This window comes from Apis florea, unplaced genomic scaffold, assembly GCF_048593485.1.
Source record: "Apis florea isolate Af1SG1 unplaced genomic scaffold, ASM4859348v1 contig_2495_pilon, whole genome shotgun sequence".
Lineage (NCBI taxonomy): Eukaryota > Metazoa > Arthropoda > Insecta > Hymenoptera > Apidae > Apis > Apis florea.
In genome coordinates this window covers 2,864,418-2,884,354 of record NW_028256595.1, presented here as the reverse complement: position 1 = coordinate 2,884,354, position 19,937 = coordinate 2,864,418, and the positions used below count along the sequence as shown (strand labels likewise).

At 47.8% G+C, this 19,937-nt stretch overlaps 1 protein-coding gene across 2 annotated transcripts in view; it reads right to left on the bottom strand.

Annotated features, from left to right (window-relative positions):
* The window catches only part of LOC100868024 (cell adhesion molecule Dscam2), a 111,635-nt gene that overhangs the window by 44,663 nt on the left and 47,035 nt on the right, over positions 1–19,937 (bottom strand). For both annotated transcript variants that reach the window (XM_086906440.1, XM_086906441.1), the window contains exons 3-7: positions 13,641–13,802; positions 12,628–12,777; positions 6,302–6,419; positions 1,301–1,544; positions 761–965 (exon numbers count right to left, since the gene is read on the bottom strand). In XM_086906440.1, the coding sequence (XP_086762566.1) occupies positions 761–965; positions 1,301–1,544; positions 6,302–6,419; positions 12,628–12,777; positions 13,641–13,802 (879 nt within the window). The remainder of the gene's footprint in view (positions 1–760; positions 966–1,300; positions 1,545–6,301; positions 6,420–12,627; positions 12,778–13,640; positions 13,803–19,937) is intronic.

Sequence of the window (19,937 nt, the reverse complement as noted above, 5' to 3'; positions counted from 1 at the left end):
CATTAACCATCGGCAACCTATCACCGCGGAACCATTCGCTCGACAAACAAGTCCTTCTCCTCCCCCTCCCCCTTCCTTCCCTTCCTCCCTAACCCCTTATGGACTCGTTCTCTTTCCAATTCGATCTTTCAAACCAAACCTATTCCGACCGAGATGTTCCAAGATATTCCCGGAATCACGGCCAATCCGTGGATGGACGGATTTTTCGAAAGGGGAAACGACGAATCCCCCAAGACGATCCCGAAAGATTTCCGATCCGTGGATAGCCCGCGCACCGTGTCCGCAGGATAAAATGCAAATTCCTCGCTTTCGCGATTTAACGAGCGGTCGAGTTTTAATAGCGCGCTTTAGAGCGGAGCAATTGAAAACTGTGCGACGCGATGTCATTAGATGGCACGTCGGAGTAGCGTCTTAAACGTTTCATTTCGCGGAACGTTCGTTAAGCTGTTTCTGTTCCAACGAGGGAAAGAGGAAGGGAGGGATAGGTGAGACGAGGGTTGCTTAAAATCGTTTAAACGGTATAATGGATATTACGCGGATGGGCCGAGATCCTCCTCCCTCCCCCATTTCGAAGAAGCGAAGAAAAAGACGATTGTCAGCACGCGAGAATGTAAACGAATGTATCCTCGGAAACGAAACGGACGATCTTTCACTCGGCCAGCCTATTTTCCTCGGTTGGCGGCGCGGACGGTGGGCGCGACGTAATATAAAAAAAAAAAAAAAAAAAAAAAAAAAAACGGCAAGCAAAACAAAGACTCACCGCCCAGCCGCAATTCCGCGATTCCTTGAGCCATTTCATACTCGTTCCTCACAAAGCACTGGTACATGCCGCGATCCTCTCTCGCGACCGACATCACGGAAATACGTTCCCTGGAAACCGCCCTTATGCGAGCGCCCGTTCTCAATGGCTGGCCGTCCTTCAGCCAGTACAACGCCGCCTGCGGAAATCCACTTGCGCTGCACGTCTGAAAAGCAGTTTAGAGAAAAAGGGACTTGATGAGAACGGTGTCCTCGGATCTCGCGCCCCTTTCCTTTCCCTTTTCCTTTCGAGATTGCCACGAGCGCGCAAAAAGCGCGCATCCTCTCGAAACCCGTGGCCTCCTCCTAAAAATCGGATTATCCCGTGGATCGCGGCGAATGGCGAGCGAACAATTTGCCGGTAGACCAACCAACCTCGAGATTCAGATATATTCGCGGCTTCTTCTGTTCGTTCGCGGTTGGAAAAAAAGGTTGGCGGGAGAAAAAAATGTGTTGGAAGGGCGGAACATTTTTCGCGGAGGGAAGGGAAATTGTCGATTACCAAATGAGCGGCTTTCCCGAGATCAACGGTCTGGATCGATGGTTGGACGTGCACGTTTAATGGCGCAGACACCGTTAACCTCACTTCCATGGACTCGCTGCCCTCGGAATTACTAGCGGTGCACATGTACGATCCACCGTCGCTCTCCTGGACGCCTTGTATGATCAACGAACCGTCTCGCACCACGTAATGCCCGGACGAATCCTCGACCGGCTCCTCCCTCTGGTTCCTATTGTAGTACCACCTGCGGCAGAACAACCACATGAGAACAATCGTATCCACCCTGGATTCTCCCCAGTATCGGAAAGATTCGCGATAAAAGGGGGACACGATGTCTCGCGTCGTAAAGAAACGGCGTCACGATCGGAAATTCTAGAATTCTAGAATTTCGCCAACCCGGTTCCAAATCCCAACCGATTTAATCCACCGAACGTAAATTTCCACCAAAGTTTTTCCTCCCTCGTTTATAGAAATATCCACGTTCGTATGGTTTTCATCGATGTTAAATTAGATTCCATTTCGACGGTTCTCCTCGCGAAAGGGAGAGTCGATAATCTCGGGAAGAAGAGAGGAAGCGCAACGAGCGGCACGAAGATTCCGTCCTACGGCGGAATGGGATACATCACTGTCGACTCGAGCGTACGCTCGCTTCACTGACTGGCCGGACTCGATGAATCGTAACGTTCCATCGTTGCAGTCAACCGTCCAACCAACCAGCCAGCCAACCAACCAACCAACCGATCCACCCGTCTCGCTGCGATACAACGTTACATTACGTTCGATCGTTGCTCAAGATTCAGCTCGGTGGCGAGGGAAAAATAACAGCGCAATAGCGTCGGAGCGAGAAGGCTGGGATCGGACGATATCGCTGCCTCGCTATCCGACCGAGCCTTTCCATTCCAACCGTGTATCTCTCCGGCGCACTCGCCGGCCACAAAATAACAACTGTTTCATTGGGAAGACTGAATGCACACGCAACGCACACGGCCGTGAATTGTGCCCTCCTCCCTTTCCTCCTTCTCCTTTTCCGCTTTTTCTCTCCCCCTTTTCCGTGTCTACGCGCGGAACCCTCCCTGGCACGTTTTCAAAACGTGCTCGCGCTCGAACAAGCGGATGGATAAACTGCGGTTCCGCGGTGCATCGGATACACAGAGAAATCGTTAATACCGGCGGATCTTTAAATAAAGGGGATGGACGAACGGAGAGAGAGAGAGAGAGAGAGAGAGAGAGAGAGCGTTTCTAGCGGGCCACCACCATATACGCGAAATCCCCGAAAATGGTGAAAATACGGGAGACGGGAACGGATAATCGAATCGATGTTCGGCGGGCACGCGCGACCTTTGACCCCGCCAACACGCCGCTCGAACACAGAGCCAACTTCGATCTCGGAGAACTATCCCGTTTTTAAACCTGTCCTAAAATTAACCACCGCGTTATTAATACGCCCCTCCCTCCCCGTGGCGACATTTCAGACGATTGCTCGCAGCGATGTGCAAAACGAAGGGAAACATTTGCGTTGCGTTGAAACGCGCGCGAACGGCCGCGTCAATATTTACCGAGCCGAGCTTGGAAAATAAAGTTTTCGTCGCGGCCTCTATTGATTTTGTTCCCTTAAGCGGCCGCGATTCGACCATTTGCCTTTGCGTTGCCCCCCTCCGATAAATATTATTCTTGGAAACTTACTTTTGCACCACCCCTTATCTCTAGCCTCGCAAAATCATTCGAGCATCGTCCGAAAAACGTGGGGGGGAAAAAAAAGTTGGAGAATCCGCGACGTCTTTACCGTCCGGGATCTCGAATATTTTCCAGCCTATCCAATCTCGGTGTTAAGGTAGCATCCCTGGGGAACGTGTAGTACTACTCCTCCTACTGCTCGGTCCAAAAACGATCTTCCTCCCTCTACTACCTACTTCTTCTTCGGCCGGTGATTGACCTGCACGCGTGTGTATACGGTGGAGGCGGCACGGTGGGCTCGCGGAAGGACGCCGATGAGGTTGTCGAAGAGTCGTCGGACTCTGGCAGACTCGAGGCGGAGGACGAGACACGGTCGAGGAGTATACCTATAGATAATCGAATTTACGGAGGGAAATTGGCGGAGGGAAGGAAAGATAGGTGAGCAGAGGTAGGGATCGAGCGCGCTCCCTCTCCTCGTTTATCCGTCTCCCTCCGATCCTTTTGCTTATCCTTTGCCGCCTCCCCTCCTTCTCTCTCTCTCTCTCTCTCTTATCCCCCTATGGCTGCAGCCTCTCCTCCGTCAACTCAGTCAAGCGAACGGAAGAGGCGGCGGGACAGAGGACGAAGATCCAGAGGCGAGAGAAGGAGACGGTGAACACAAGCACGGAATACTCGGTGACGTCGACGTAAATGCGGAATATTTGATGGGCTGTCAGAAGCAGTCTCTGTAATCAGCGGTCGGTTTGTTTGCGCTACCCACACTAAGCGCCTCGCGTCTATGTACCTTGGAACGGCCTCACCTTGCCGCATCCCCGACATCCACACACGGTCATGCGTATCACTCCTGTCTCCCTCTTTCTCTATCTCCCCGCTTTCTCCCGCTAATCGATTATTATCCACGGATGGAGAAATTCCTTGGAAGGCGGCGATATACTCGTCTCGTTTCTCGCGGCTATCGATCCTAATATCGGTCAATGGGGGATTGATTACTCCGATGTCAAACATCTGGGAGGGAGGAAACTGGTAATAAACCGATATCTCGTTGTTTGTACCTTCCGCGAATTTGCATACCCCGACACAATGCGCGTGTGTATCGCTATTGTAACGATCCTGCGAAGGTCGAGACCTGTAAATTTTGCCCACGTCACGATTCGAGATAATATAATCTTGGAACGGTAGGATACGAGAAATCTCGATTACACGTCTGCGCCGGTATGAAGGGAAGAAAAAAGACACGTTTTAATAATCCTGTCGAGATCGAAGAGGAGCGCATGTGCATGAAACCGCTGAAGAGGTCGTTTCCTCCTTTCGTTTCGAGCTCGAATAATAAATACATTAATACGCGATCCCTTTGCCATTGCACCCCTTTCCATCCCTTATTTCTATCCTTTTCCATCTTCGCGAGCACTCGAATCCGCATGGGAAACGAAACGATCAACGAAAAGAAAATTCATCTAGGCTTTCCTTTATTCCCCGCTTTCCCTTTGTCCCCGATTCCACGATTCCCTGTTGTATGTACCCGTGGTTTCGTTTCTTGTACACGCTCGAGTTTATTGGATTCGTCGCGATGAGGAGAGAGAAAGAGAGGAGTCCGAATTTTCAGAGTTCATAACTCGCGAGGAATCGTGCAAGGAAGAAGCGAATCTTCATCGATATCGGCCGAGTAACGAGAATAAACGAACCATTTTCATCCGGTTTCACGCCTGTTTCTTTTCAATTTAATTTAAACCCGTTACATCACCGCGAAAGACCAATCCATGCCTCTCTAATTCCAACTCCTTCAAAAACCATCAAACTTTCTTTCTTCTCTTTCTTGCGGATTTCCTTTCATCTCTTTTTTGGGGGGGGAAAGCTATTCTTTTAACGCGCGTCTCGCTTTTCGCGGTCGAAATAACACACGGTCATGTTCGAAATTAGCATTAATGCAAGAGAAACACGTAGATTCCGCGCCTCGTTTCCTTCGACGTCGTTTATTATTATCATTCGCTACGACCTCGCTACAACCCTTTTCAAACGAAATCGTGAAAATCCTGAAACCCAATCACCATCACCACCACGCGACGAAACAAACGCGGCTTTTCTTCTCAACGGAAGAACCCTTTCCATCGCGAGACTCCTCTCGAAATAAGCGTTCCTTCAGCCTCGTATTCGAAAACGAAGAGACGGATCTCTCATAATACGTGGAAATTGAAATTTTTACTTTTCAATACGGCGGAAGAGAATTGAATCATCAACGATTTTTAAAGGAATTTTAAATCCGGAAGTGGTGGTCGGCAAAGCGAAATCCGTGACCGGAGACGTCGTGTTAATCCAAACAGCTATCTTCAATTTAGCCGTCTGCGTGTCGCGCTCCGCGAGGCAAGCGTAACGCAAGCCTCGACCACGGCGAAAAGTAAATGGTCGTTTACCGGTTAATTGCGCGGCGGAACATCCGTTTACTCGAGGGAGGAAACGGAAGAGAGAAAGCAATTTGAGAAGAGAGGAGCGAGATGGGGTGTGTCGCGATATTTTAAACCTTTCTCGCTAGGAAGCTTACCCTCTCCAAAGGAGGCGAGTGGACGACCAACTTGGAGCGAAATATTTTTCAACGGAGGGGAAAGCCTCCTCTCCTCTCCAGCCGCCGAGCCAATTAAACTTCCCCCAACCTCGTTGTATCGGGAAACTGTTTGCCACGTAAGTGAATCGTACTCGAGTTCCTCCGCGAAAGTCGGCAATTACGGAACACACCGGAATCCTTTTGTTGAACCCTCGTCGAATAGGGTGGTGCATTCAACTCGGTCAAAGCTTCGACGCTTGCTATTCGATACGAATCGTCCGATTCTAATCATCATCGCATCTAATCGTTTCTAAACCAAACGTCTTCCCTTTCTTTTCTTTTCCTTTTTCCCGAACGACACACTTTCAACTTCGAGAAAGAAAGAAAGAAGGAAGGAAAGAATGGAAGAAAAAGTTAAGTTCTTGGAATTAAACGAGACTTTGTTCAACGAAAGGGATCAATAACTCGTCTCGATAAAAGCGGCTCTCTATCCTGTAATCAAGATAAGTGAAACAAGATGCTAGGAGAAAGCGAACCGAACCGCCTCCCCCTGGAACGACGACAGATTCGAAACCGGGTCGTAAACGTTGCGGGATCGATGCGCGTCACGCGTTCTCGCGAAATCCCGAGGATCAGCACTCGTCGCGTCGTCACTTCCCTTTTTTCCAGAAGTTTCGTGGGAGCGCCGATAGTAGGGTAGGCAGGGGGAAGTTTACGAGGGCCGATGCGAAAAGCTACAAATTCGTGCACACACGTACAACGCGTATCCCGTTGGTGACGTTGGTTCTTACCTGTTTGCGGGGGTTGGATTCCCGTAAGCGACGCACGGTATCACGACGGTGTCTTTCAGCCGCGCAGACGTATAAACCACCTTCTCGTTTATCATCGGCGGCATGGTGCTGCGTATCTCTGCAACCAGAAAAACCCAGAAAGGATAAATCCTGTAATGATAGCGAGGGGGGAGGGAAGGGGGGGTGGAAACTACGCGTGAAACGATCGAGAAACGTATTCATATATGTGTATCTCTTCCGTGGACGAGCCGCCGCCGCCGCCGCCGCTCCCGCTGCTGGAAAAGATAAAATTTCCAACAAAATTCTCGTGAAATTTCTCGGGACGATATAAAGGGAGGTGATAATTTCTGGCGATATTCTCCCCCTGGAACAAAGCTTATTCCTTCGACTCGGCCCTACATCCCTCGCCGACGAGGGACCAAGTTGGACCAAGTTTTTCCCCGCGACGGGAAATATATTCCTGCAGGGGGAGAAACGAGGTGAAGGAGGATGGTGCTGATGCTGCGAACGGAAAGACCAAGGAGGTCGAGTTTAATAAAACGAAGAAGGGAGAGGAGGGGCTGGGGGATTAAAAGCCAACCGCTGTATATTACGAAATGAAATTCTCTTTAACGACGATCGTTACGTGTCGTTCCTCTCTCTCTCTCTCTTCCTCTCGCGGGACGCGCTCGTCTCGAGAAGCGTGGAAAATACGATACGTGGAAAATAAGGTGGAAAAAGCGGGGAGGGAAAGTATTGGATTACATTGTTTGGAAAATTGATAGCGACAATATCGGTGAAGATTTAACAAAAGAGAGGGAAGGAAACGACGGTGGAAATACATCCTGCGCGAGATCGCCCGGCCGGATCTTCTCCCTTGCACACGTACGTAACACACGATGAAACACGGTGGGTTAGTTTGCGGCAAGACCGAAGAAAGGCCCTCCTCCTCCTCCTCCTCCTCCCTCAGGACGAGTTCATGTAAGTTTGTTCCATGATATACGGGAAATGTTTTCCGCGGCGTATCATATATAAATAGCCGTCGGCTGAAAAAGGAACGGGGGAACAAAGGTTCTTCGTGGCGAGGCATATAGAAGGGGAGGGGAAGAAAAATGAGAGGACGAAGGGAAGGAAGGAGAAAAAGAGGGGGGAAGGAACGCGTCAAGGCAACGCATTTAATGGGGAATTATGGTCGGAGATAGCGGACGTGGCGTACCGTAAAGGGACAGATAACCGGTGTACATATCTCGTCGCTGCACGCCGACAATTTCGCTTCTCGATATTTATTTATCGAGGCGACGTGTCGATGAAATTATGCCAATTAACCCGTTCGCACCGTTAAGATTTCATCAACAGATATTCCCGTAATTAGCGTCGGTTGGAACGCGACCGGTAAAGAGGAACCGAGAGCGTTAGCGGGGAAGTCGGGCGAAACGACATCGTAATAATGCGGCAATGAATATTACAACAAAACGGAGATAGTGTATTTGCAATGAAAACGAGGGGCCCGCGTAATTAAAGCGGAACGTTTTTCGCGGATCGAGATCGCGCCATTAACCCTCTTCCTCCGCTCGCTATTTCTCTCGAAATCCAACCGAACTACCACCCGATCTGTCCGCATGTTTCGCAGCTTTTACAACCGAGTGACACGCGGCATCGATCCACGCGTGATAACTGTTTCCCAACGTTTTTCGTGGCGATCGAGCGCCACGAATTAACCGTTTGTTGTTGCATTACCCGCAATCGTGTCACGTCGCGATATCCACCCGATGGAAACAAGATATTGGCGCGAAAACTTGCAACTCCCGAAATTAAAAGGGGTAGATTCTTATCCGCGCGACGACGCGATTAAAAGCGCGTAAAATGCGTGCCTGTCCGTGCGAGATTTTTTTTTTTTTTTATGAAAATCGATCAGAGATAGCACAGCAGCCTACACGATTTCAATGGGATTATTTCGCTAGACACGCGTGACCGTTCGGACGAAAATTTCCAGCTATGGCGAAGGATAATTGTGAAAAGTTTGCTCGTTATCCCGGAAAAATGGTGTATCTCTGGAGTTTTCGATGTTAATTTACCATCGTGTTCGAAACGAAGAGGGGGATCCCCGACGATTGTCCGGGAATATGCAAACGATCGGGCACACTCTGCAACTTCGTTATTAAGTTGGCAAGTACGTAAGCGCGCTTAGCATAAATTCTATCCAACCGCCAAACCCGGTCAACTTGTTGTATTATACGTGGATGGAATACGTGTAAAGAATAGAGCAGCTGCTCGTTTTTTTCCCGCCAAGCTTCAAAAGCTTCTCCTTCCGATTCTCTGTCACGGAAAAAATTCAATCGAGTAGTTCGCTTTTCGTTGAAAAATTCTCGTTCTCTCGATTCGTTCGCGAGAGATTTCGAGGAGTATGATACGACAAATATAACGAGTCGAGAAAGAGAGAGAGAGAGAGAGAGAGAGAAAAGAAGTGAAAACGTTCGAGGAATTATCGCGCTCCCGCCAGAAGCGAGGAACGCTTCGACGATCACAACGGCAGTCCGCCCTTAGAAAAATTACAGTCTGTAATAAAGTTTCGCGTGAGTTACGTCTCGAATAATTTTGAACTTGGCGAATTTCGCTCGTTTACCTACGCACAATGATTACCGCGAACCGGAAACACTGGATGGAGCAACTAAAACGACGATAAAATCTCTTTCCACTCGTTCGCTTTTATTATCTCTTCCCTGTTATACATCTCCCTCCTCCATGCCTCTCCCCGATAATCCAAATTCTGTTCTTCGTTCCCGATTCTCGTTGTACAAAAAAAAAGAATGGAACGGGCAAACTATAAATTATTCCGGTCGAATCGTTTCGTTATTATTATTATTATTATCATTTTTCGTAAATTAAACCGTTTCGCGCAGAAATACAACGAGTGAGCGTGGAGGGGAGGGCGGGTTAAACGAGGAACCGATTGTTGTAAACAAATCTTGAACAACGCAAAGGCAACAATTACGCGCTTCTGCGTATCGTTTCCGAGACCTGTGTGCGCTGCACCGGACTAATAATAATTTGCAATCCGGTTAGAGGTAATCATCGTTTGCACAGCGTTCTGCACAGTAGAACGCGGTGCGGTGTTTATTTAGAAATTCTAAACAATTGTTACGCGGGAATTTTCCATCCTGTTCGGCCAGTTTCCATCCAGGCCGGGATCCCGCCAGGTAAACATCACCCAGTTTCGGGATATATCTCGTGGGGACGTTCGTCGATCGCGATAAACGATCGCCTACGACCCCTCTCTCGCTTCCATTAAAGCGGAATCTCCGCAGAGATGCACGATTCGCAAATAAACCCGCCGGCCATCGATTCACCACGCTCTGTTCCGAATTTTCCTCTATCAACGTGTAACCGTTAAATACCATTCGCCTTCTCTCTCTCTCTCGTCTTTCTCTGAACATTTGGAACCTTCGGGTTTCTTTTATACCCGATCCGATGTTCTCTCTCACGTACCGCTATTGAGAGATACGTAGAGATTGTTACTGTAGTTGAGAACACCTACGGGTATCCGAACCATGTTTCGGTTAAACATCCACGATAGAATCCAAGCACAGAATCAAGTTTACGCGAATATATTCCACAAATCGCGAATCGCGTTCAATCTTGCATCGCATCGAGACATTTTTCCTAGCATTTAACACATTTTCGCCGAGGTTTTGTTGTCCATCCGTCGGTGCACGAGCAATAATTTTTATGATTAAACATAAATAAAAATTTCGGTACGGAATCGATTGGAAAAAATAATAAAACGTAACTCGCTTATCCCAATTTTCAGCGCACTTTCGTTTACCTTCGACTTGATTACGCGGCGTATCCATGGCTCACAATTAAGCCGCCGGTGTATTAATTATTCCCCGTCATACCTGCGCGGACTTATCGACTGAACGACAGATCCATATATATATATACAGGAAGTCAACGATCGAGAAACGATGGAAGAGAGAAAAAGAGAGAAAAGGAAGGAAGTAAAGGAAGGAATGGAGGAAAAATGCGAATAATGCGTATAGGAAATGAATTATGACGCTTGGTACGTGCCAGGGGAAAAGCGGTAACGAAGAATGTCTTGCCCGTTTCTTCTTCTTCTTCTTCTTCTTCTTCTCACGCATCGTGTACAGGCACGTCTGAAGCTTCAACACGAATCTGTTGAAGGGTTAGGCGAGGCATGCGAAGAGAAGCATCATTAGTTAGCCCGGCTCGAGTGGAGATTTCTCCCCCTTTCCGCTTCTTCTTCTCCTCCTTCTCTCCGCTTTCGCCTCCTTTCCGCCCCTATACTCCTCCCTTTCCTCCGCAGTGGCCGGGCGCGGAACCAAAGCACGCGTTACAACTCGCCTCGGTAACAAGCGATGCCAGAGACTCGAGGAAACCTTTTCAGACTCTGCTCTCGATCGCGGGCCTCGCCACAGACCCCTCCTCCTGCCAATTACGCCCGGCCTGAGAGAATTTTTGCTTTGATCGGGCCTCGATCATCCGATGCCTCGTTAAACCCTTCGACGCGAAATCGAGGGACTGGGATATCGCGTGTCGCGGAGATTTACGGATTTTTCGAATCCGCAGACATTTTCCCTCTTTTTCTCCCTTTTTGTGCTTCTTCTTTTTTTTTTTTTTTACACGGAGTGATTCGACTAATCGTGTAGTAACGCGCGATCGAATAGATCGTTTTAATTATTGTATGTATTGATTGTTCGTTCATATTGCAATCGAATAATCCTTCCACTTTTTTTCATTCCGTTTAAAGGAACAATCTTTGATCCCATAGCGTTATCGGCGGTGATTGACGCGAAATAAGGCGTTTAATCGGATCCGTACGACCTCAACTCGGCGTTCAACCTCTTTTTCCCGCGCTTCCACGATCGATCGCGAGATCGAATCGGAAGACGACGAAAGAGACGAGTTTATCGCGCCGATCTTTGCACAACAAAGACACGGGGTTCGCATTTTGACGCGAGGGAATCTCGAACCTTGAAATCCGAGAATAATACAAAATCCCACCTGTTTATCCCCTTACAGATTTATCCACGAGACGTTTGAATATTCAAGCGATAAAGAAAAGAAGAGTGAAACGGAAAAGAGAGTGGGGGAACCCGAAAAATTCCCTCGATTATTTCTCTGCCAGCCTCTTCCCTCTTTTCCAACCACGTTTCCCCAACGATAATAATAATCGCGTACGAAGCGCCAACGTTTAATCGAAATCGGGCGAAACTCCAGAGTCCACCGATGGCGCTCAGTTCAGTACGAGGAAAAAAAAAAAAAAAAAAAAAGAAGAAAAAAAAGGTCGAGAGAATGTCCCGCAACGGTTAGCGTCCCGTTTCTCTTCTGCCCGCCTTGCCCCACTTTGTTATTGAAAAAAAATTTAATAACCACCCGTGCCTTCCCACGTTAAGGAGGGAAAGAAGAAGAAGAGTGGAAGGAAGCATCGGGTGAGAAACAGCCGCGGTCTAACCGTTTGTCCAATTACAGATTCGGGCGTTTGGAGGAGCTCGACGGCCTGGATCTCCGTGGCCTCGATAAACGATCCGGAGGGAAAGGAGGAGAGGGGAAAGAGATCCAAAAGCATCTGACGCTCTCCCGGCCGAGGGTAACCGGCTCATAAATATTCAACGGTCCTCGCGAGAAATTTGTAAATATCGCATCCGGCTGCAATAATAAGTTTCCGTTCACGAGTATCCTCTCGCCATTCTCTCGAGGCGATAAAAGGCGAAAGTTCTTTTCCCCAGCGCCGATGGGATCCTTCCAAGAACGATGCCTCCTCCTCCTCCTCCTCCTCCTCCTCTTTCGATAGTCTTATTAATAGTATCCTCCTCGCGCTAAAAATCTCCTCCTCCTCCTCCTTCTATGCTCTTCGCCCCACGTTAAAACTTTATTAGTCAGGTTAACTGACGAAGCTTGGAGGGAAGGCGCGCAAGCTTTCGAGGAGAGAGAAAGAGAAGAGGGAAGAAAGTGTGTTAACGGACAGGAAATATCGTTTTCCTTCTTCTCTCCTCCCTTTCTCCACTGTTTGCCGAGCTTCGCTTCGTAAGGGAAGGAGGAAAAATATTCAACTCGCGTTACATCCCCCATGATCCCGTTTGTTAATAAACCGAGCATCTGCATCTTGAGCCGTTTACTCCACAATTATTATTATTGCGTAAAACGAGAGAGAGTATATCTTTAAAACGTTCTCTCAAGAACGTTGATCTCGAAATATCGTCTCGAATAAAATCTGGATGAATGTAAAACACGACAATGACATTAATTCGCATCCGCATCGATCGGTTGGATGAATTTTCGATCGCGATCGTTATCTTATAGGCCGCGAAATTTTAACGCGTACTCACCGGTCAATTGAAGTCTGCCGACGTTGCTGCTGACCACCGTTTCCTGCGTCAAACGGTGATGCGTCCTGCACCGATAAGTCCTTTCCGCGTCCTCCCGCGTGATGTTCAATATCATCAGCTCCCCGCTCGAGAGCATGTGGTATTTCCCATCTGCGGAGGGGAGAGAAATCACGCCGGGTATATTTCGTCCGACAGTTACGGAGTAGCTGGGAATTAGCTTCAACTTTCATTTCCGTTATAAATTCGGAATTGAAATTTAATTCGATTATACAACTCCCGAGATTTTCAAGTTCAAATTCCCAAGGAACGATAATAACAACAATAATGATAATAATTCTCGCTTTTCCACCATTTCAACCGCGAGTTCGTTCAACTTCGAACCCGACGACGAAACTTTGGTCGCCTATTATCGATCGTCTTGCCCCGATCGATGAGTGTATTAACAGATCCGGCTTCGCTTTATTAGCCAACACATTCAGAGCCACGCCGCTATCCAACTTCTTGATAATTAATCAAGTTTCGTTAACGTTTCATGCAGTGAAAAGTTTGCCGCGATTCGCGCACGTTTGGCGATCGCCAATTATGTCCTCGAGAAAAACCTACGTTTTCTCTTTCTTCGCTTTTCTTTTCGAGTCGCGAGTCCACGAATTTCCACCGAGTCGGAATCGAATGGAAGAGGGTGGTCTGTCTCGCGAAACGAGGCTAGAAATCGAGAGATACCGTAATCTGGGGGATACGTGACGTTGACCCGCTTCGAATCCTCTCCAAGTTACATCTCAAGGAGGAGATACTCGCAAGACCGGTTTTTCGATCTTTCTTCCCCAAACATTCCACGAAAATCATCTCCATTTCCACTCCGTGATCCAATTTTTATCCCCGTCGAATTCGATCCTGGAATAAAGGGTCGATATCTCTCTCTCTCTCTCTCTCGCGAGTATTCATCCCTCTTCTCATTCTTATTTATGAGCGAGCGTCGTTAGAGGATAAAAGTTGAAGATTGTGTGCTCGCTCACCTCCCATCGTGGAGGGGTAGATGTTGAAAGACGGCTCCTGAAGCCAAGACGTGATGGTGACGTGATCGCGAACGAAACTGGGCACGTTGCATCGCATAAGCACGTTGTTGCCGAGGAAACCGCCGGGACATTGCACTTCCGGATCGTAACGCTGATTCACCACTGAAACACGCAAACAACACAGCCGCTCGAAAAAAGAGCGTCTCGAAAGCGTGGAGCTCCGACAGGGGCGGATTCGTCGCGCTTGAGAAACCTCTGAAAAACCTCGCGTAGTTGGCTAGAAAAAAAAAAAAAAAAAAAAAAAAAGGAAAAAAAAACGCGAGAGACGAAGAAATATTTTCGTTTTTCTCCAACTTTCCATTTCTTATCGATTTTCGTTGCGCATTTTTTCTTCCTTTTCTTTCTTTCTTTTTTCTTTTTTTTTTTTTGTAACAAAGTAAAGAGAAAATCAGATGAATCGGCAACGATCGCTTTATTCCGACGCTAATGAACGAACAGTTGAGTTTCATTGTTAGGGGGGCCGTGCAATATGGAGCGTCGATAACCGAACTTTGGTAAACGTAATAACGTTAAACGGAGCTTCATTAACCGGGGCTTCATACGTAGGCACGCACCATCCCCGATACATCCCTCATAAATTCATGACGTATCAATTAAACGGCGGAAGCCGCGCGCGATTTCGTTATTTCATTACGAAACTCGGGGCTCGATGGAAAATTCGACAAATTCGTCTTCCGCCCGAGGCTGACGAGGACAGGGAGATCGGAGCGAATATTTTTTCTTCCCTCCCCTCTTTCCTACCACCACCACGCTTCACCCCCAACGAATAACGATCCATTTTTAATAGAAACGAACAGGTGACCAAATTCGCCACTTTTATCGACGTTTCACACCGGGCAAAAAAAAAAAAAAAAGACTAAATTATCTCGGCGAATCGATACGAAACTCTGAATATATCTGCGTTGTACACGTCGCCTAAGAATGTTGACCTCGAACAGAGGTGCAGAGGAACGGGAACAGACACGCGAAATTCTCTCAACCTCGGAATTCTCGAAACCGGGGGGAGGGGAGCTCGAATACCGCGTGATGTTTGTTTAATATAATTATGATAACATAACGTTAACACCGGCCAGCCAATGTATATATTATTCCATTTTCCCACCCTATGGGAAACGTAACCACCGGTGTACCACCCTGGTGGTCTTGTGCGTGGGGAAGATTGGTCTTTCTAACATTTTTCTCCCCCCTAGATTCCTAGGGAATCGTGCCGTGTAATTTTTCCGATACGTTCCGATACGTTCAAGTTCCATTTTCCATGCAATACGAATTACCTTTTACCGCTAATAATTAACAATTTTCACTTTAAAATTGGATACATATCGCGATACATAATTTGAAATTGTATTTTTTTTTTTTATATATTTCCATAATCAATTGCATATTTCCGTCTAAATTAAATTTACGAGGCATAATTAAATTATATTTCATGCGTCGAAAAAAAGAAAAAAAAAGAAATCGATGGAATATCAAATCCAATTCGATGCAAGAACGCAAACGTTTAAACGAATATAACGCGATAAAATAATTCTCCCAATTTCCAATATATGAAATCTCCCTCTCGAAACAATGTTAAAACAAATATAAAAAAAAAAAAAAAAAAAACAAAAAAACAGACGCGTCCCAACGTTTGCACGAAAAATCTCGTAATATCGATTCGAGGTATTCTCTTCGTGGCACGAATCCGTTCCTGAAGCCAGTCTGCGCTCGACATAATTGTCTACGCGCTAGAAGCTTGCTAAGGACACGAGTGGTGGAAAGGCGAAAAAAAAAAAAAAGAAAAAAGGAGAGAGAAAGAGAGGAGGAGAGGAAGAAAAGAAAGAAAACAAAAAAAAAAGGTTGTTAAGTGGCGCGGCGAGGGTGTAAGGCAAAATGGAGGGCGGCGATACCTCGGAATTAAATCCGGGGAGAGGCTTTGTGCGGGTGCGAGTACAAGATGTTGATACCCGCGTCGCCGCGGAATCAACTTTCACGGTTGAAAGCCGGATAAAAAAAAAGCGTGACGGACTCGAAATGAAGCGGAGCTCGACTCTTAATTAAAAAAAAAAAAAAAGAAAAAAGAAAAATCTCGATAGCAGGAAGGATCGTCTCCTCCCCCCCTCCTCGCCGCCTCTCAATAGGTTCGCGCGAGCTTTTTGAAAAGATGACGTATGAATGAAAATTGAAAGATGAGGAAGGGGCTGAGGGAGGAGAGACAAAACAAATGTGACGAATCCGCGTTCTTGCACGCAGGCTTGTATTAATTACCTTACCAAGCAAATGGATGGCGCGAGTACCGTCCCCGTCGAGATAAAGAGCTCGCGAGGAAAGAGCCTGTTTGATATCCCTGGTTTGATTATATTTCTATTTAACCAGAGTCGAAATGAGAAGAAGAAGGAAAAAAAACGAACGCTCCTCTTTCACGACTGACATCCATATCGAGGCAAGGTAGAATCATCGTTCGTGTTCGAAGATGGAAAGATTCGCCGATTTCGTCGATTGCCCTAGTAGCAAACCCGCTACCTTCTCTTCTCTCTCTCCACCTTCCCTTATTACTGGTAGGTAGGCAACATCGAGGCAAGAAAAATTTGCAAATCGATAGAGAGGTTTCGAGGTGAAGGAAGGAAGTTCGGAGGAAAGGATCGCGGTGGTATCTCGACGCGAAATCTCGAAGCTGTCCCAATCCGGCCATGAACTAACGTTCCGCGTAAGTCGATGGTCCCGGCTGAAAGGTTGGCAAGAGAGCAGAGGGTTGAAAGAGGGTGAAGCAAGGACGCAGAACGAGAAACCGATGCCGGAGAAAAAGACGGGTTAGAAGGGAGGGGAGGGGGTTATAGTCGGTGGAAAAGGAGGAGGCGGTGGTGGTGGTGGTGGTGGTGGTGGTGGTGGCGAAAGAGGCAGGGGTGGAAAGGAAAATGCGGTGGTGGTGTGTGTAGGACCCGGCTGTGCAACCCGTTTCGAGAGTCAGCGGAGCGAGGCACTCAGACTCCAGAATGGGGTAAAAACTCGGTGAGTTCGCCTCTGCCTTCCACCCTCTTTCTCTGCCTCCAGCGCGGGTTTCCAGCCTTGCCATACATCCCTCTCTCTCCTCCCCCCTCCCCGTATCACACGGCTCTCGGTTACGCGGCAACCAAGCCAAGCATAAACTCGGCAGACGTATCGTGGCAGGTAATATTTACAAACCATGAAACCTACGGGAAGAGAGAAACGACCGGCTATGCAGCCTACCCAGCCTACCTAACCCTGCACCTGACAGAAAGAGCGGGCCTCGCCTCGGCCACGAAAACCGCCCTCCTTTCTGCCCGCCTCGAATTTTACGCCGAGACGAGAGTCTACACCTTTTTCCACGGCCAAACCGCGTCGCGATCACGCGTCCTCTTCTTGCCGTCGTTCGCTCGTCCTCGACTCGGCCTGGCCAGGCGAGCAGGACGAGGGATCGATCGTTGCCCGATTGTATCTGTGCGATCGGTAACGGATGCGGAGTTAGAAAAGTTATTGAAAAAAGTAGAGAAGAAATCTTACAATATAATTATAATATCCGTAATACACGTAAGCTCGACAAATAAAATGTTTAACACGCGTTTGACACGAACGATAAACCATGCAGGAGGATATAGGAAGAATAGGTAGTGGAATCGAATAGCGTTGGGAACAGCGTGGAAATTAATGAACGAAGGGTATTTGTCGGAGAGCGGAAACGAAAGATGAAAGGGGGAGAACGTGTGCGCTCTCTGTGACGAAGTTCAACGCTCGTTTAGCCAAAGCGAGCCCGCGTCGAATTAGATCTACGATGTAACTCGACCCCGGGGCGAGTTTAATTATTTCCGTATAAAATTTCCGCGAATTTCTTTCTCGCTTCACGGAATAAAAGAACAAGCCTCGCGAAACTGGAAAGAAATTTTTCGCGTTTAATCGCGTTGAATTAAAAAATATACACGTCCCTTTCTCGTAAGATTTGGCGCAACGAGAAAAGTAACGGGGGGAGGGGAGGGGGGGAGGAGAAAAAAAAAGAAAGAAAGAAAGAAAGAAAGAAAAAGGAAAGAAGCGAACGACCGTGCGCTTCCAGGCCCGAATTTATACCGTGGAATTTCATCTTCCAACGCGTGTTCGAGTTTCGAGCGCACACGTAGCGCGGTTACGATAATAAGATCACTTTAAGCGACTTGTTACGAGCACGTCGAATATGCCACGTAGTGTATCTTATGTCGCGCGGGAAAAGGGGAAATTCCGCCAACGTTTTTCGCGTGTCGGTGAATATCAAGAATATCATAAAAAAGTGAGCCTCCGCGTATTCAGATCGGCGAGAGCGCGCATTACACTCGAGCTTTTCAATTTCGTCCAAGAGATATCGTGTTTCAGTTGGCAAGGGATCGCGTTACGACGAGCCAACAACTTTGCCGCTTAATTACATCGAATCCTTTCTTCGCTCGAAACGAGCACGCGCGAAAGAATTCAGCAGGAATTCACGAGTCGATCGATGATATATCTTTGTCGACGAACGTAGCGTATCTTAATCAAGGCGTGGCGTTTGAGAAGCGAGGCGATAAACAATAAAACCGCGTACGGTATTTGCGTTAACGCCTCGTCGAGATTTCTCATTACAGCCCAGCCTCAAACGCTCCCTCTGCGCTGCGCTCGAATTAAACGCTCGAAAATTTGCAGAAAGAAGAATAAACTCGAGTGCAGAGAGTAGATGGGTGGAAAGAAAACGTCTTAGACGAACGACGCGTCGACGATCGAGTTGAAAAGCGGCACGTCGCTATCGGCGAAGGCGAACAATACGCTTCGCTTCTTGTTTTTGTTAACAAACGTCGTTAAGCTCCCCTCTCCCTCCCTCCCTCAAGCTTCCTTCACTTCGACGGTATTTTCGCGGCGTGTTCCGTGGAAAGCCGATATTAAACGGCGTCTCGTCGACTCGCTACAGACTCGATTCTCCTCCTTCGAGGATCCAACTTTTTATCCTCCCCCCCAGATACTCATCCGGGTCCGAATGGTTTTTCCCTTCTCTCCGGTCGCGTTTGGCCCATCGTCCCACCGATCGGAGGAAACTATCGTTGTTTCGAGGCAAATATTTTTCTGGCCGTGGAGGGAAATCGAGGCTGTTGAGGCCAGAGCTGTTCGAAACGGTACAATGTAATTTTTATTTATTACCAGAGTGTGTTTCTTAACGAAACGTAATCCGTCTCTCCTCCTTCGCGGAGAATTAACTTTGATTAAAGTTCTTTGGCGCCCGCCACACGAGGATGGTTCAACTTTAAACAGTCGAAGGAAACGAAAAATACGAGGAGGGATACGTGGCGCACAAAGGACTATGGATATCTTGCCCGCTTTAAATCCGCGGGATGACGGTCGTTGCGCAACACGGTTTAAACGGACTACTTGTCGGCTACGAATTTATTCCTCGAGGGAAGTTTAGCCCGCGCAGGGACTGGTTGTATACTTTATCGATCGATCCGAAAGCGGAACGGTTAAGAAAAAAGGAAGGATCGATCAACCATCCTCCTCTTTAAAAATATTTTAAACAATTTAACGAACACGCGCTCTTCGATCCAATTTTCTTTTCACGCCACTCCTCTCTTTGTATCGATCTGTTGGCCTCGTCATTTGGAAAGGTTTATTCGTAAAATGATCAAGCGAATCGTGCGAGGAGAGTTGGAGATTGGGCAGCGGTTAGACGAAGAAGCTTGACGAGAAAGGGGAAAACGAGATCTCCATTGTTGTTATTCGATTCGCGATTCGAGCAGAGTCAGCGGGTTGCGAATGCATACGTAAGCCAGCCGCCAACGGTATGGCGGCCGCCTAATCATATCCGTTTTGCTTCGAGGAGTGCGCTTATCAATCCGCGCTCGGAAAGACTTTTCTTGGTGGGGCGGGGAAGGAACGGAGTCAGCGAAGTTGATCGGCTCGAAAGGAGGTGTGGAGACTGGAAGGAACAAAGGACAGGGAGGCCCTGCTGTGACAGAAGCTGACGTGGCAGGGGTAGCGGGCATGAATCCGAAGAAAAGGTATGGGCTACGTTCACGCGACGATGATTTACGGGCATATTAGGTCGATAAGATATCTTCCGGTTCGTTGACCCGGACCAACTTCTATTTTTAAGACGCGGAGACACACCTCTTTCCCCCCCTCCCTCCATGGTGCGGATCCCTGCCCAACCATGGATCTCGTCTCGCTGGATTCCGGGCTCGTCCCATAAAACAACCAGAGGAAACAACCGTGAATATATTTTTTGGAAAACCAGTGCAACCGTGGTTCTAATGG